Genomic DNA, 18,154 nt, shown 5'->3' with positions numbered 1-18,154 from the left:
TGCTTGTTATAATACTGGCGGTGGGAAATGGAGGGAATGTCACAGTTAAAGACACAAATTTTCCCCATAATATATTCGAATGGAAACCTCTGAATCCAATACTACATGGGCATATCTAATAAATTCACAATATTTCAGTTTCCACAGCCTTCACCGGTTAGTTTTAAAGATTTATGTGGTAAAAAATTACTCAGTGATGAATATGGTTTATTCTGTGCAGTATTGGAGGTATAAGGAATTAAACTACCATCTTTAACAGTGAATTTATTATTACCTCTGTCAAAAGACGAAGACTTTAACAGCATTTGTTATAAATTCACTGCAAAATAAATGGCTGGAATTTTTTACACTGGAGTTTGTAAAGCATCGGGCGATTCTGAGCATTAACCTAACCCTGCCACGGCTTATATGGTTCTAGGTAAAACATTTCTGTCTGGGCTTCGTAGTTAATTATCTGGTCTGGACTTTTCCCCAACTGAAAACTGTGTGCACATGGACACACACACACACACATACATGCACAGAGAGAAAAGTGAAAGGTCTTGTCCAGCACAACTGTTTAGGAATAAATAGATTAGAGAGAAAAATGCCGATTTTATTCTCTTTTTAAAAAATCGGTTTTAGAATAAATGGTCAGGGTTTGCAGGATGGGTTGATGAGCAATTGGGCCTCTTGTTAGCAGGTTTACATGCATGCATATGCACACACATATAAACACCCTCTCCCTTTTGTCCTCTCTTGGAATGGGTGTCCCCTCATTTATAAAAATTACCTGGAAGGAATGAGGCTGCCAGGGTTTGTTCTAGACGATTGGTTCCTGTCTGGGGGAAAGGAATGGCCTCTACTGAATTTGACCGGTATATGACCGTTGCCTTCCAGCTGACCCCAAATCCCATTCCCATCCTCCTAACTCTGTTGCCTCCCATAGGGGTTATTAATGAGAGAAAACACGATCATCATCATCTTCGTCATCACAGCACAGTGTTGACCTGCTTGTTAACATGAAATGGGGTGGTGGGGACAGCTTCTGCTTCTCTTTCGTACCATCATAAATAAGAAAAGATACTTTGCCATAGGATCTCCTCGCCCAACCCTTTGATTAGGTCAGAGGTGCATAATAGCTCTTTGACAGGCATTCATCAGTTTCATCACACTGTTTAGGCAGCCTGTGCCCCAGGCCTATATTCTCCCCACTTACTACCCCTAAATTATCTCCCAGATAACCCCCGCCCATCCCCCACTCAGGCAACCAGGGGGTATGGTGCCTGAGGAAGTCCTAAATGGACACTAGATGTCACCAAACACCTCCTTTCCCTCAGAGCCCTGAAATTTAAAAAAAAAAAAAAAATCCTTCATTTAAGGCAATTGAAGGAATTAACTTATCTGTTTTTATGAGGGTTGTTGTCACATTCAACTAAGCACACTTAAAAGAGGAAGTATTGCTGCATTAAGATAATTTTTACAACATACAAATCTCTTTTGGAAAGAACGGGGTCAAGGGAGGGGAAAGGTCTCCATTCTTTAAGTAGCCCATTGAGGAAGTAGGTGGAGAAAACCGGGTTAAAACTCCCATTATAATAGACATAGTGTTGTGTTAACATAGTCCAGGTGTGCTGGCGCAGGCCTGCCGCATTCAGATGACTAGACTGGCTGTGGAGCCAGGATCCCATCTGAGTTTAAGTAGCTGCAGTCCAGGGTGACAAAGTCTGTCCATTTTTCTCCACATAAGACCCATGACCATCTGACAGCATCACGTGTTCCACGCTAAACTTGACTTTGTCTGTATGGCTCCCTGTTTCCACATCAATTCCATCAGCAAGGAAGATGACCCAGATCCTGGTGTGTCTGGGCCATGAGAATACCTTCCTACCCCAGCTAAGCCACCGTGTAAGTATAAACCTTACGTGTGCCCAGCTTGTTGCTCCAAGGCTGCTTTCCACGGAAATAAGGCACTGGACAATTCCTTGGAAGAGCCTCAGACCAATTTATGAGGCACACAACCCAAGCCCAAGAGATGTATCCCACTGGCTCAGTTTACCTTAAATGGAAGACCTCACCCAGTGGCCTCTTTTCCTTCCTAGTCAATTGAAAAAGCTTCTCTTTCTCTCCCTCCTTAATTTGTCTTTATCTTCTGAACAGCTCACGTTACCACCATAAATAACTTCTGGAACAGGATGCTTTTTTTAAAAATGGGCGTTTAAGTGTTATCTTGGCCGGGCGTGGTGGCTCACGCCTGTAATCCCAGCACTTTGGGAGGCTAAGGCAGGCGGATCACTCAAGGCCAGGAGTTCAAGACCAGCCTGGCCAACATGGCGAAACCCCATCTCTACTAAAAACACAAAAAATTAGCCAGGTATAGTGGCTTGAGCCTGTAATCCCAGCTACTAGGGAGGCTGAGGCAGGAGAATCGCTCGAACTCGGGAGGCAGAGGTTGCAGTGAGCAAGATTGTGCCACTGTACTCCAGTCTGGCAGTCTGGGTGACAGAGCAAGACTCTGTCTCAAAAAAAAAAAAAAAAAAGTTAATCTTGAATAGTGGAATAAGCATGATGATGATGATGATGATGATGATGATGATGATTTTTATTTTTTCTTGAGACAGAGTCTCGCTCTGTCGTCCAGACTGGAGTGCAATGACGTGATCTTGGCTCACTGCAACTGCTGCCTCCCAGGTTCAAGTGAGTCTCCTGCCTCAGCTTCCCTAGTAGCTGGGACTACAGGCATGCACCACCATGCCTGGCTAATTTTTGTATTTTTAGTAGAGACGGGGTTTTGCCATGTTGGCCAGGCTGGTCTCGAACTCCTGACCTCAGGCAATCCACCTGCCTCGGCCTCCCAAAGTGCTGGGTGTGCCACCACGCCCTGCCAACAAGCATTATTATTATTTGGAAAGAATGTTCCCTAGTGAGAGACACTGGAGCCAAGAAGACAGGGTCACTTTTCTGAAAGCTAGGACTTGTGACTTGTCTTATCCAAATAGAGGCTTACCTCTTTTTCTCCCACTTATGACAAGTGACCATAGGCCAAGCACAGTGGCTCACACCTGTAATTCCAGCACTTTGGGAGGCCGAGGCAGATGGATCACCCGAGGCCAAGAGTTCGAGATCAGCCTGGCCAATATGGCAAAATCCCATCTCTACTAAAAATACAAAAATTAGCTGGGTGCCGTGGCACATGCCTGTAGTCCCAGTTACTCAGGAGACTGAGGCAGAAGAATCGCTTGAACCCGGGAGGCAGAGGTTGCAGTGAGCCGAGACTGCGCCACTGCATTCCAGGGCAACAGAGAGAGACTCCATCTCAAGAAAAACAGAAACAAAAACAAGTGACCATAGTGGTGCTGGTCCACAAAAGGGCCTTGCAATCTGCAGATAAAAGGAACTAAGTCAGGGCACCACATTATCACATGGAGGGTGATTTGGCACCTGCCCTGTCATGCCTGGTGCCCAGGTTGAATGGATTTTTGGAGTACACCTGTTGTTGAACCCCTGCCAAGTACCGATGGCCACTAACCCCCAAATCACTTTTCCCCGCTGTTGATGTTTGGAATGTCAGACAGGACTGAGCAGCAGCCGGCATGTATTTCAAACACAGCAGATGGATTTTTATATTAGCTCCTATTTCATGTTCAGGCAGAGAGACCGCCACACTAAAACCGCAGCCTCAATGCTGCCGTGTTTGCTTCTGTGAGATTAATTCTGTGAAATTAATTGGGACAAGATTGAAAAGGAAATTAAAATGCAGCTGGGTGAACAGGCCTTTCAAACACCTTTTTCCTGCTCTATTCAAACTTGAATTCTGCTGTGGTCGCCGGCATCGTGGGAAGTAATTTACGAGACGCAGGCTCTCAGGAGCCATTGGTTACGTATGAGGAGACCTGCACCAGCGCCACAATCTGGAGCCACTGAAGAGCGCTAAACACCCCGCTGTGGCCTGAGCTGCATCCTGGCTCCAGGGAAGAAGGGAAGCTTAGTCCTTCACCAGAAAAAGCTGTTCAGAAATATCTGAGTCCAAAAGGAACACAGGAACATCCGCTGGATGCACAGATCTGCTTCGTTATTAAAATCTCCCTTTAATGTATTTTGAGACCCAAATTGGAACTCAGTGAATTAAGTGGGCATGACGCTGCATGGGGCCAAGGAATGCATGGATGTGATGCAGGGAGATCAGTCGGAGTCCTCCTGCTGACTGTGCCACTGGTTACTGTTTCAGAGTTTGGATGTGTGGCTCTGGTCTCTCCAGAAAATGAAGTTTGAATAATCTGTCAGGGACGAAAGCTCTCAGACCAGGAAAGGCATGGTGGATTTTCATGTAGGCCTCTTCACTAGGTATTTTTTTTATATCCAAGTGAGCACCTTTTGTGCTGTAGATCGTCTCTTTTTCAATAATTTATTGAACTCCTAGTATGTGCCCAACACTGATCCAAAAGTTTATTATTAGTAAAAGGGAAGGAAATATTCCTACTTCCTACATGCCAGGCACTTCCTTACACAAATTCCCTAATGTAAACATCACAACAAACCTATAAATATAAAATTTCCCAATTTTTACAGGTGAGGAAATTGAAGATTATCAGGATTAGGAGATTTTTGCCCAGGGTCATAAATAACCCGTCTGTTATAGGCACATACTTGCTTCCCTGAGAACAGGACAGGTGATGGGCACTTGGTTATCTCTGGGGAACATCTTTCTTTTTTTTTTTTTTTGAGACGGAGTCTCACTCTGTTGCCCAAGCTGGAGTGCAGTGGCGTAATCTCGGCTCACTGCAACCTCTGCCTTCCAGGGTCAAGCGATTCTCCTGCCTCAGCCTCCCGAGTAGCTGGGATTACAGGTACCCACCACCACACCCAGCTAATTTTTGTATTTTAGTAGAGACAGGGTTTCACCATGTTGGCCAGGCTGGTCTTGAACTCTGACCTCAGGTGATCTGCCCGCCTCGGCCTCCCAAAGTGCTGAGATTACAGGTGTGAGCCACCGTGCCCGGCCTCTTTTTTTTTTGAGACAGGGTCTCACTCTGTTGCCCAGGCTAGAGTGCAGTGGTACTATCTCAGCTCACTGCAACGTCTGTCTCCTGGTTCAAGCAATTCTCCTGCCTCAGTCTCCCAAATAGCTGGGACTACAGGCATGCGCCATCATGCCCAGCTAGCTTTTGTATTTTTAGTGGAGACTAGGTTTCACCATGTTGGCCAGGCTGGTCTCGAACTCCTGACCTCAGGTGATCTGCCTGCCTCGGCCTCCCAAAGTGTTGGGATTACAGGCATGAGCCACCACGCCCAGCCACTGGGGAGCATCTTTCTTGCCCAGTCAATCATCTTCTCTGGATAATTTTTTTTTTTTTTTTTGAAAAGGGATAGCCGGGCATGGTGGCTCACACCTATAATCCCAACACTTTAGGAGGCCGAGGTGGGTGGATCACCTGAGGTCAGGAGTTCGAGAACAGCCTGACCAACATGGCAAAACCCTGACTCTACTAAAAATACAAAATTAGCTGGGCATGGGAGCGCGAGCCTGTAATCTCAGCTACTTGGGAGGCTGAGGCAGGAGAACTGCTTGAACCTGGGAGGTGGAGGTTGCAGTGAGCCAAGATCATGCCATCGCACTCCAGCCTGGGCAACAAGAGCAAAACTCTGTCTCAAAAAAAAAAAAAAAAAAAAAAAAATGCCATAAAGAGCTCTCTTTCTGTGATCATTCTTGCCCAAAGGCAAGACTAAAAGAGTCTCCTCTGGGCCGGGTGCTCTGGCTCACGCCTGTAATCCTAGCACTTTGGGAGGCCGAGGCGGGCGGATCACGAGGTCAGGAGATCCAGACCATCCTGGCTAACACAGTGAAACCTCGCCTCTATTAAAAATACAAAAAAAAAAAAAAAAAAAAGAAATTAGCCAGGCATGGTGGCAGGTGCCTGTAGTCCCAGCTACTCGGGAGGCTGAGGCATGAGAATGGCGTGAACCCAGGAGGCGGAGCTTTCAGTGAGCTGAGATCGTGCCCCTGCACTCCATCCAGCCTGGGCCACAGAGCGAGACTCCGTCTCAAAAAAAAAAAGAAAAAAGAAAAAAAAAAAGATTCTCCTGAGTTTGGTCCTAGGCTTCTAAGATTCAAAGTTGGATCACACCTGGGTGACTATTAAGAAACAGCAGAGGCCGGGCGCGGTGGCTCATGCCTGTAATCCCAGCACTTTGGGAGGCCGAGGCGGGCGGATCATGAGGTCAGGAGATCGAGACCATCCTGGCTAACACGGTGACACCCCGTCTCTACTAAAAATACAAAAAATTAGCCAGGCTAGGTGGCGGGCACCTGTAGTCCCAGCTACTCGGGAGGCTGAGGCAAGAGAATGGCGTGAACCCCAGGTGGCGGAGCCTGCAGTGAGCCGAGATCATGCCACTGCACTCCAGCCTGGGCGACAGCGAGACTCCGTCTCAAAAAAAAAAAAAAAAAAAAAGAAACAGCAGGGAGCAGCAGGAGCCTATGACTAAAGCTGCCATCCTCATTTCCCCTGCCACCTCCATCTCACCTCCCTTTCTAGATCCTCTAACCTCTGCACCCCGGACTCCGCCTTTCGGAATGCTTTTATCAGACAGAGAGAGAGGGGGAAACCAGATGTATTTATGAGAACTGAAAACAAAAGAGCTGGTAATTTAAAAAAATTCTTTTTTGTTGAAACTGAATAAGTAATTAAAGCTAAAACACATTTTTGTGTGGAACTTCTTTAGCAGTTTTGCAGTGTCAGGCCCACCATATTTAGAATGGGAGTGTCTGAGGTAGAAGGATTCTTAGATGCTATCCAACTCCACGGTCTCTTTTAACAGGTGAGGAAACAAGTCCACTTAAGCTGAGCTGCATCTGTGTCTCTCAGGGAAACAGATTTCCCTAGATTCCTAAACAGCAGGCCCTTCTTGTCCAACAGAGCTTCTACTGGACAAAAAGAAAAGTAAAGTAGAGGTTTCTAGACACCACTTTCCAGGACTAAATTCAACTTGGGTCAGTTCTGTCCTTACAGGTGTGAGAGACAGCTAAAGAGCGTAACGGACCCCAACAAAAGAAGGCAGCTGAGGCTAAAGTGGGAATAAATTAGGATCTATTTGAGAGAAAATTCCAGAGATGAGGCACTACTGAACTTCTGAATAGACAGATGGCTTGGAATGCTAGTGGAATCTCCTTTTCTATCTGTTTGAAGTTGTTCACTTGTGCTTCTTAGAAGCAAGGCAATGAATAGATTGGGTGGCCTTTTAAGGTTCCCTCCTGTCCAAGGACTATTATTGAATTAGGTAATATAATAAAGGTGAATCAAAACTGAAATGCTCCCCAAACCAATGTTAACTGGAATGCAGCTTCATGAGGGAAAGTTCAGCCGAGCTCTTAACTTCTCATTTCCTCTTTGATATGCAGGGATTTGCAACATGGGGAAGGGAGCCAGCTGGTGTAGCCTTTTGGGGAAGAAATATGCTATTATTAACACAATGGTACAGGATGAAAATGGACTCAGAACCTTCCAGAAGAGAGGAGAAAGAAACTGATAGAAACAGGGCAGTGAGGTATTCTCATTGAATTAAACTCTGATATATTTGCTTTCTTTTCTTCTTTTTTTCTTTTTGGAGACAGAGTCTCACTCTGTCACCCAGGCAAGAGTGCAGTGTCAATCACGGCAGCAATCATGGCAGCCTTGAACTCCTGGGCTCAAGTGATTCTCTCAGCTCAGCTTTCAGGGTAGCTGAGACTACAAGCATGTACCACCACACCCAGCTATTTTTTTTTTTTAATTTTTAATTTTGTAGAGATGGGATCCTGCTATGTTGCCCAGGCTGGTCTTGAACTCTTGGGTTCAAGCATCCTCTCGCCTCAGCCTCCTAAAATACTGGGATCACAGGCATAAGCCACCATGCCTGGCCTATGTTAGCTTTTAGTAACAGAGAAAGGGAAGAGGTATTTTTTTTTTTTTTTTTAAAGATTGGATTGGTTCCCCATGTTCTTTGAGATTTCTTAAAAATACAATAGCCACTGTAACCACAGACAGCTCCATACTGCAGGACAGGTCACCGCACAACCCCTTCTAACTAGAGGAAAGGGAGCCCCAGTGAGAAGCCTTTAACAAAGGCAAAAGACATGCAAAACAAACAAAATAACCATGACAGAGAGAAGGCCAGCAGCCAGTCTGGCGCTGTTCTTCCCCCCTCCTGCTGCAGGCACCTCCAGACAATGTAAATAGTTAATTTGTTCACCTGCAGGCTCTGGGCAAACAGAGGCCTGGTCACACCTGAGTGGATAACTCGATTACCCCTGTAATGCCAGTGTGGTAATGTACACAAATTCTATTACACGGCAAACCTTGCTTTCGGGCATTTGAAATACCAATCAGGCCAATGTCCACTCCCTTCTTTGCTTCCAATTTATTCTTGGTGTACTGGAGCCACACAGAAATGGCACCAGGGTGGTGCTGAGTTAAGGATCCAGGAGAAATCACTAGAAGATTGTGATCTCACTCAACAAGGCCTGCAGGCCTCCTACTCTCTTGCAAACAAAGGGTTGGATTTGAATTGGTTCTGTATTTAAAGGGGCCTGATTCTGTTGGAACCATGGAAAGGTGCTGTGGGTTAGACCCAGACTGTTTCCTAAGGTGCTTATGGTATATCTCAAACCAAGACAAACCTTTGCCCAGGGTAGTAAAATTCACAGAATAAAGATAAAAGATACTGACACATAAAAAAAGAAGAAAGATAAACGATAAATGATAGATTAATAACCAATGGGTTTTCAGTTTTCCTTTATGGAATCCACATACTCAGCAATTAAAGAGCAAGTTGTGCCTATTTCAAAAATGTGTTTGTAGAGATTGATTGGCTGCATAGAGAGAGGGCTTTTTAATAAGTGCTAGGGACAGAGCCTATTATTTTAGCCCACCTATAGAATATGTATGGTCTTTACCAACATGATGCTACTGATTCCCCAAACTGTAGCCCATGAGTTCTGAATCTTCTTCACGTCAGTGATTGATCTGTAATAATCCATCCTTTTTTGGCCGGGCGCGGTGGCTCAAGCTTGTAATCCCAGCACTTTCGGAGGCCGAGGCGGGCGAATCACGAGGTCAGGAGATTGAGACCACGGTGAAACCCCGTCTCTGCTAAAAATACAAAAAATTAGCTGGGCGTCGTGGTGGGCGCCTGTAGTCCCAGCTACTCGGAGAGGCTGAGGCAGGAGAACGGCGTGAACCCGGGAGGCGGAGCTTGCAGTGAGCCGAGATTGCGCCACTGCACTCCAGCCTGGGCGACAGAGCGAGACTCCGTCTCAAAAAAAAAAAAAAAAAAAAAAAAAAAATCCATCCTTTTTTTAAAAAAACAGTTTGTTTATGGTCAACACTACTATTTGTAAGATGGTTAGCTGGAATTAGGGGTTAACTTGTGACGGAGGAAGAGAATAAAGTTAGCTGGACTGTGTGGGATTGAATTCACTCTCTTGGCCTTATCAGCAATTGCTCAAACCAATTGAGTTAACTAGCTCTGACTCCTCCCCCATACATAATTATGTTACAGTCTTGTTTATCTATAAATGAAATAAGAAGGCAGCTTACCTAGCCAGAATGTTTTCAATAGTATTACATGGTAATAAATTATGTACATAGTGATGACCTTTAAGCACAAGTCCCTAAGATTAAATTTTGATTGGCATAATTTTGGTATAATACCAATTTTATTGCATTTTTTATTTTATTATTATTATTATTATTTATTTATTTATTTATTTATTTTTGAGACGAAGTCTCGCCCCGTCGCCAGGCTGGAGTGCAGTGGCGTGACCTCAGCTCACTGCAACCTCCGCCTCCTGGGTTCAAGCAATTCTCATGCCTCAGCCTCCCAAGTAGCTGGGACTACAGGCATGTGCCACCACACCTGGCTAATTTTCTGTAGTTTAGTAGAGACTGGGTTTCAGCATGTTGCCCAGGCTGGCCTTGAACTTCTGAACCTCAGGCAGTTCACCGGCCTTGGCCTCCCAAAGTGCTAGGATTGCAGGTGTGAGCCATCACGCCCGGCCTGGCCTTGTATTTTTAAATGTGAAATTGGTTCCTGAATCTGGATTTTCATTTAAAACTTTTCCTAACAATTATGAAGAAATGGGAATTTATATGTGAGGGAGCCATGGGAAGTGTATGACACGGAATAATTCTGTTTGTGGTGACTAAATCAAGAATGAAAAAATTGACTTTTGATTCAAGCCCCAAACTTTCTGTCCTTACCTTGCTCAGAATGCGGATGAGGTCACCCCGCTGGAAGGACAGTTCATCTGGCTGGTCACCATGGCAATCCCATAGGCCCTGGTAGTAACTGGCATAGTCTACTGATCAAAGAGAGGAGAAATCAAAGTTAAAAGGACTCTATTTTTTCCGAGGAGCCCGTGTTTTTGCTGCAAATGCAAACCAGGGTTCTGATATTGCCCCTAGGAAACCTCAGATTAAGGGGAGTTGAGATGAGATACAGCCAAACACTCAGCATGAGCAAAGGACTATGGGAGAAGGAGATCATTAACTAACATTAAATATTTACAGATCACTCCTAGTAGGATGCTGTTCAACGATATGACAAATGTATTTATTAATAAAAGAAAATCAGGCAGGTAATTTTTCACTTGGTTTGTAAGTAAGCAGTACAGAGGTTTCCCACTAGACTTTCCTGATCCAGGGCAACTAAACTATCTAGTTTTTCTCTTCATTATGCATTTGAAGGATCAGAGTAAATCTGTGACTTCTGCCTATTTACAAGAAAGGCTTAGTCAGCCAGCAGGCTTCTGGATCACAGCTCACTTTTTGGCCTTCTTTGTCCATAGGAACTTCGTCCTGGGAACTTCCCACCTAGGTACTATATGAGGTAATCACCAATAAATACTGAAACGAATAGCCCAGTCTTTAAGTGGAACCAAGGGGGTGTCTCATCCATTACAACTAAATTCTGGGTGGGCTGGCCCTTTTCCAGCATCTCATTTGTAGACCTTGAACATGTCTGCCAAGATTTATCTGCAAGCCCCGGGGGAACAGAAACCAAAGTGATCTGCATTAAAAATGAAAGCAACTGAAGACGACAAACCAAGCTTTAGAAGCAGCTGGAGAGATTTACTGAGCTTCTCAGCAAAACTAGATGGCAATGATGCCACAGGACAGCCATCGATTCTTAACAATGAAGAATTTGTATTGATCTTCTACCCGGAAAGGTTAAACACTAGAGTACAAAGTAGGAGAGGATCTGGGGATTTGAATGGAAGGAGAGCTAATGCCCACTAGACCAGGCATGCTCCTTTTTCCTTGGGGTGCTCTGTATCAGAGCTGTGAACAAAGCACCTACAAAAGATGAAATTCAATAGATGGGAGTCAGGAGTCCTGGGTTCTAATTAAAATTCACATGATTTTGGGGGACTCTGTTGTATAGATTTCCACCTTTCCATTTATTCATTTTACCCTCCCATGAGCAGTGATAGCATTGGTGGCTGAGGATAGGGCAAGTGGGCAGTAGAGGCACAGACACCCTCCCTATATTTGCTTTTTTTCTACTTATTCCTGACTTAGGAGCAATTTAAATAATAAAGGCACAGAGGGACAAAATCCCTATATGTCTCTGGAAGAGAACTTTGGTAGGAATCTTAAAGGGTACAAAAACAGAGGAGGGAGAGAACTATTTAGTTAAAACTCAGATATTGCAAACAAAAGTAAAAATGTCAACCATATAGAAATTCAGGCATGTTTTCTTCACACATAAAATTGTCTGTGTGTGCAGTAGACGACGGAGGGCAGCAAACAGGATAACTACTGTGAAAACATTCTGCCACAGAGTTGATAGTATGTTTGGAAGAAAAATACTTTGGGAGAAATATGTTAGTTATTGAAAAGACAAAGCATTCATTTTTGGAAATATAAGTACCTGAAATAATAGAGAAATATCAATCCCTGAAAAGTGAAAGTAGTTTTCCCAGAGGATTTATTATGAATTTTCCATTTTAATGGAGTTGCTTAATCACCCCAAGATTTTGACTAAATTCAGGAATGAAAGAATATTAACATCAATATTTTTCATGGATTCATATATGGTAGAGAAAACTATTTTTGTAAAAATAGGTTCTAAAACCATAACAATATTTCTGAGTGGTAAGGAGACTAACAAGGTTATCTTGGTCTTTTCTGGCCTAGCAGATAGTCACTTTGGAGTACGATTCCCTACTGTGTGCCTGGATGTGGGATAGGTCCTAATATTGAGTGCCTTTTTGTTGTATACATAAAAAGTGATTTGACATTGGGTATATATGGGCCTGGGAGAACATCTGGAAAAAGATCTATTCTAAAAGCACAAAAGATCACAGGGAAAGCAAGAAGCTAGGAGAAAAACAGAAGCCTTCCAGGAAAAAAATAAAGATAGAAAAGGTCTTTGATATTAAAGGCCAAAAGAAGACAGAGTTCAGGAATCCAGGAGATGGTTTAGCTCAGCCCAAGAACAGGGATTGTCAGAAGTAGAACAGCTCCAAAAAACAGGCAGAATGAAGGGCTAAAAACTAGGAAAAGTTTGAACTCGCTAGCTAGCTAGAAGTATTCTCTATTAAGGAAATCAATGAGGGGTAATTCCTTAGCTGGGCAAGATGACTCCACATTTCAGAATTCCTGTTTAACACACATGTGATATGCATTTATGTGTATGTGTGCATGCAACTTCACTAATTCATTTCTCATCATCCAACAGACATGTATACAGTACCTACTAAATGCCAGGGACTGTGTTAGATACTGGGAATCCCACATTGGCCACACATGAGCCCTCCTCTCACGGGTACCTTCTAGTCGGGGAAGCACCATGGAAAAAACAGTTACACAAATGTTTATTTATGATTATGATATGTCTGTGAAGGAGAAGTTGAGGACGCTGTGTGTAATAGAGAATCTAACATAGTTTGAGGGGTCAGAAAAGGCTTTTCTGACCAAGTGGGTGTTAAAGACCTTGAAGAGGGGAAGAGATAAGTTGGAGGAGGGCTTCATTCCTGAAGCTTGGCACCAGGAAGAGCTTAAAAGCCCAGAAGTCTGCAGGGCTAGTCCAGCTTCTCCCTAAACCTGCCCAACTCATCCTATAAACAAAAGAATGCATGAGGAGACTTTGCTTTCTTTTCTTTTCTTTCTTTCTTTTTTTTTTTTGAGACGAAGTTTTGCTCTTGTTGCCCAGGCTGGAGTGTAATGGCGTGATCTTGGCTCACCGCAACCTCTGCCTCCTGGGTTCAAGGGATTCTCCTGCCTCAGCCTCCCGAGTAGCTGGGATTACAGTCATGTGCCACCACACCCAGCTAATTTTATATTTTTAGTAGAGACGGAGTTTCTCCATGTTGGTCAGGCTGGTCTTGACCTCCCGACCTCAGGTGATCCGCCCGCCTCAGCCTCCTAAAGTGTTGGGATTACAGGTGTGAGCCACTGCGCCCGGCCGACTTTAATTTCTGTAGAGCAGACAGAGGACCTGAGAGCCCAAGGGTGAGGCTTGCCTCTATGGGCTGGATTTAGATTCCTTTAGGCTTACACTAGTCTGGCAGCCATCTGAAATCAGAAATGGTACAGCATTCTGACCATTTAATTAATTCAAAACATCCTAATTCTCATTTTGAGGACATTATTCCATCTAATTATTTTTTTTCCAGTCTGTCCATTTGGAATGAAAAACAAAAGAATAAAGCTTAATGCCAGCATTTCTCAATGTCTCTCCAAAAAACGTAACTCTGCACTAAATAAAGCCTGGCAATTCGAAAGCAAAGCACTAATATATTCAGCATAAAACAGACAGAGGACCTAGAGCAATAATGACACCATTAATAACTAAAACAGTTATAACAATTAACAACAATTACAATGATAGAGAAGCTAATGGGTATGATCACTGCATTTAAATTGCTAGCAGAGCTGAGAAGGGCTTTTTCTAGAGAAAAAAAAAGCAGCATCTTACTCTCTTTATCCTGTGTAAGGGAAGCTAAACTCCAGGCAACCAAAATATCATAAGAAGAATAGCAACAGACCAAGTTAAAAAAAAGTATTGGTTTCTTTTTTCTATTTATTGCAAAGCATTTGTCATTGCATGCCACGTTCTTTACAACTAGTGACAGTCATTTCTCTTGTAACTGAGGCCAAGTTGGTGCTACTGATGATAGTCAATGGCTGAAAATTAGCCTGTATGATGAGCAAAGTTTTAAGGTAAAAAGGACCAGGACATCTCTCTGCCTTTCTCCTTCCTTAGGGACAATAAAAACTGACTGTTCTTTCCAGAGTTCAGCTTATGTTTGGGAGTGACTGGGTAGCAACAGAATTCAGGCTGTGACCAGGGAAAAGTGGCTAAAGGCAGGCGAACATGTTATTTACATTTTCTTGATTACTAAAATGATCGTGTCAATAAGGCCTGGCATTGAGTACAACCTCTTAAGTTACGGAAAAGAGAGACAAAACGTGAAGATGGATAAAGCCAGTCCTACGAGAGGATGGGATGGTGAGACTTGGACAAAAAACGCCAAAGTAGTGACCCATTGGAAGTGACTTGAAATGTTCTTTAAGCCAGGTCAGAAAGGTCTAACACGTTCAGTCCATTCAAGTAAACTCTGACAAATTTTCTTTCTTTTTTTTTTTTCTGAAACAAGGTCTTGCTCTGTCACCCAGGCTGAAGTGCAGTGGCACAATCATAGCTCACGGCAGCCTCGAACTCCTGGGCTCAAGCTATCTTCCCCCTGCAGCCTCCTGAGTAGCTAGGACTACAGGTGCATGCCACCACACCCAGCTAATCTTTTTAATTTTTTGAAAACACAGGGTCTTGCTTTGTTGCCCAGGTTGATCTCAAACTCCCAGGCTCAAGCAATTCTCCCATCTTCGCCTCCCAAAGTGCTGGAATTACAGATGTTAGTTACCGCACCCAGCCTTGATAGTTTATTAACTATTTCGGAAGAAAGCTACGAAAATATTTGCCAAGCCCCCACTGACTGTGGCACCAGAGGAGGAAGAGCAATTGGATAATACCATTTGCTTATTTCATAGTCCTTTAATCTTGAGTTTTGAAATTACTATGATCCTAGTGTTATAAGTATGATTTGGAAGTGGGGTACACTCAGATTCTGATTTTCATGTCATTTCCTCTTTTCGTTGGGCCACAATTTTAGCTAGTTAATAATCAGCTCATGTTTGGTCTTGGAAAACAGGCTTCAAAAGGTAAGAGCTGCAAACACCTCTGTGATTTCCCTTTGTTTCTTTCATGTAGTAGTTCACTCTATTGGCGCGCACTAAAGTGAGAAGAGGGCCTCAGAGATGGAATGGTATAAGCAACCATTTTTTGGCCCTCCTAAAAGCAATCATTTGCTTATAAGACCACAGTAGTGTGGTCTGTGTCTCCTTTTGGCTTAGTTTGCCCACAATTTCAGAGTTGGGGTTGGATGCAGACTGAGGGAGGTACGAGTGGGAGGGGTGTGTTTCAGGTTTTCGTTGGTCAGGGATTTTATGTATCTAAGGATGATTTGTGCCTCCAGGGTTGCTTTTTATTTGACATAGCACATGCAAACAAATAGCCAGTAATTTTTATAAAAAACGAACACAGAGGAAGTTTTATTTTTGGTTACCTGGAGGTTACCTTTTCATGATAGGGAAAGGTGATAAGTTCTCATTACCTAAGACCCTTAATGTTAGACTACTGGGCTGATGGGTTGGAATTTAGTGAAACTCTGAGGTGTTGAAGAGTCACTCATTAAAATAACTCTGTTACTAACAGTCATGCTGTAAACTGAGCTCTTTATAGATTGAGCAATCAATACTACAAGGCTGTGATAGATTTTCTAGGTAACAGAATGAAATAAAAGAAATTACATCTTACAGGGTCATTAACACTCAATAAGGATGGACTGAATCCCTTCCCCCCATTCTGATAAGATCTAGTTGGGCCTTAGGAATGTTAGCAATTCCATCAGGGAAAAAAGCACAGCATTCAAGGAACAGGATCCATCGAGGTTGGAGAAAAGTACTTGGATTTTAAAAGTAACTCTGCTAGCCATAGCATCTTTTGGGAAAAAAGGAAGAAGGGAAAGGTCAACTTGCTTATGTATTTTTTTCTCCCCAAAAGCATGTTAACACCTGAGAAAAGGCTGGGCGTGGTGGCTCATGCTTGTAATCCCAGCACTTTGGGAGGCCAAGATGGTCGGATCACCTGAGGTCAGGAGTTCCAGACCAGCCTGGCCAGCATGGTGAAACCCCGTCTCTACTAAAAGTACAAAAATTAGCCGGGCGTGGTGTCATGTGCCTGTAATCCCAGCTACTCGGGAAGCTGAGGCAGAAGAATCACTTGAACCCGGGAGGCAGAGGTTGCAGTGAGCAGAGATAGCGCCATTGCACTCCAGCCTGGACAACAGAGCGAGACTCCGTCTCAAAAAGCAAACAAACAAACAAAAAAAAAACACACCTGAGAAAACCTAAGTAGCCCAAACTTGTGTAGCTTGTCTATGACATAGGAATTCACACTGTCCTAGAGCTTCCTGCCTTTTAAATGCCTTCACTGGGGCTGCCTGCCCTTCCCCCAGACCTCTATATTTTATTGTTACAAAACTAAATGATGACATTTGGATTTATGTATTTTTCACCATTTCTATAGCGCCTTTGGAGAAAAGGCAGTATATAAAATCAATCGATAAATAAGTAAACACAAATAATAAAAATTCCTGCCTCAGATTCTGCAGAGAGAGCAAAAAGTCCTCCTGTTTTTTAATCACTAAGTCACCAATCATTATAATTGGTGGGAAGTGTAAACCATAGAAACATTTTCAGAGCTTGCTATACTTTAACAACACTTATTTTGGAGGCAGGAAGCATGAGGAACAAAAGAATTTTTTTTTTTAAACCTACTTGAATTATTGCTGTAGGAACGGTTAAGAAATAAATCTCCTCTCACCTCCCAGATATAACCTTAGAGAAAGAGGTAGAAGGAGGAAATGAGATAAGGGAGGAGTCTGAAACTGGATTCTAGACTTTGCTAAAAGATCGATGCTTCCTGAATGGAGTTTAATATGAAATTGGCCATAGGAAGCTTACAATTACTCCACCCAAGCTGTCCACATGAAGCGTTTCTTTTCTGCACTGGTGATGGAAGTTGGTTGAGAAAAGATATATGTGGAACATGGGTGGGTCAGAACAGATTTTCATTTGGAATTCTGCACAGTAAGTAGACAACAGAAGGAAATAGGTTTCAGAATGGACCTAATCACATGTGTTCATTATCATGAAGTACTTGCAGCCGCACTCATATCCGTGCATCACACCCGCCTCTGCTGCTTTCTTTCTCTCCTGCTTTGGCACATGACTTCTGAGGCTGCATCTTTGTTGTCTCTTCTCTTCCCTGGGAGATGCTGGACCCTTAGGAAGTTGGGTCCTGAACCTTTTAAGTATTCACTTTCTGTAGAGAATGAACCTAGAAATGGGGGTTTTGCTGGATGGATAAGGAAGAGAAGAAAAAGCACAAGGAAAGGAGAGAGGAGAATGGGAAAAGACAGGGCCAGATAACGGAGAAGGAGCAGGGAAGGAAAGAGGGCAAGAATTCCTAGGCTTAAGATTTTCATAGACTTCCTAAGAAAAATATCAGCCAGTATCTAAATCAGTCATGATTAGGGCTCTGCTGATGGAACAAATGTCCTTCAGGTGGCCCTTGCAATGTGCAGCATTCCTTTACTGACAACGGTGGAATAGGTCCTTGGTCCACTTAGGAGGCTTCAGAGGGGCATCTGACCTTAGAAAGAATGGGCTCACTAACAGCCTGAAGCATGGTTAACAGTCTGGGATGAATAAGATGTAATTTTATATTCAACAAACCTGTTACGTATTCATTTCCAAATGTGCCTGGAATCAAACCAGGCCATCAGAAGTCAGCATCACCAAGCCATTCTATCTTTCACCCCGTGTTCACTTTTCAGATCTGACACATTTCCATTCCCCTCTGAACTTGCAATCTCCGGGCCTCTCAGAGAGGAGACGTTTCCATTCTTTCCATTCTCAATCCTCTGATCTCTTAGAGATGAGGCAATTCTATTTTGACTGTACTGATATAAGAAATACTGATAGGAAAAAATAAATATCTGGTTTGGCTTCCCACCCTCTCTAGGATAAATCTTGGCTGTTCTGGGAACATTAATTAAAGTGAATGTATG

The 18,154-nt window shown here is 43.4% G+C and overlaps 1 protein-coding gene across 15 annotated transcripts in view; it reads right to left on the bottom strand.

The window, feature by feature from the left end:
* Positions 1-18,154, bottom strand: part of SKAP1 (src kinase associated phosphoprotein 1) — a 300,217-nt gene that overhangs the window by 19,187 nt on the left and 262,876 nt on the right. For 5 of the 15 annotated variants that reach the window (XM_055257337.2, XM_055257343.2, XM_055257340.2 and 2 more), the window contains one exon: positions 10,218-10,318. In XM_055257337.2, coding sequence (XP_055113312.2) covers positions 10,218-10,318 — 101 coding nt within the window. Of the gene's footprint in view, positions 1-8,720; positions 9,108-10,217; positions 10,319-18,154 lie in introns of those variants that run through there. The other 10 variants (XM_055257339.2, XM_055257342.2, XM_055257344.2 and 7 more) reach the window with 5 other exon arrangements.

The sequence above is a fragment of the Symphalangus syndactylus genome, chromosome 20 (genome assembly GCF_028878055.3).
Source record: "Symphalangus syndactylus isolate Jambi chromosome 20, NHGRI_mSymSyn1-v2.1_pri, whole genome shotgun sequence".
In the NCBI taxonomy this organism is placed as follows: Eukaryota; Metazoa; Chordata; class Mammalia; order Primates; family Hylobatidae; genus Symphalangus; species Symphalangus syndactylus.
The sequence above is the reverse complement of the archived record's forward strand: the minus strand, read 5'-3'. Positions and strand labels throughout refer to the sequence as shown.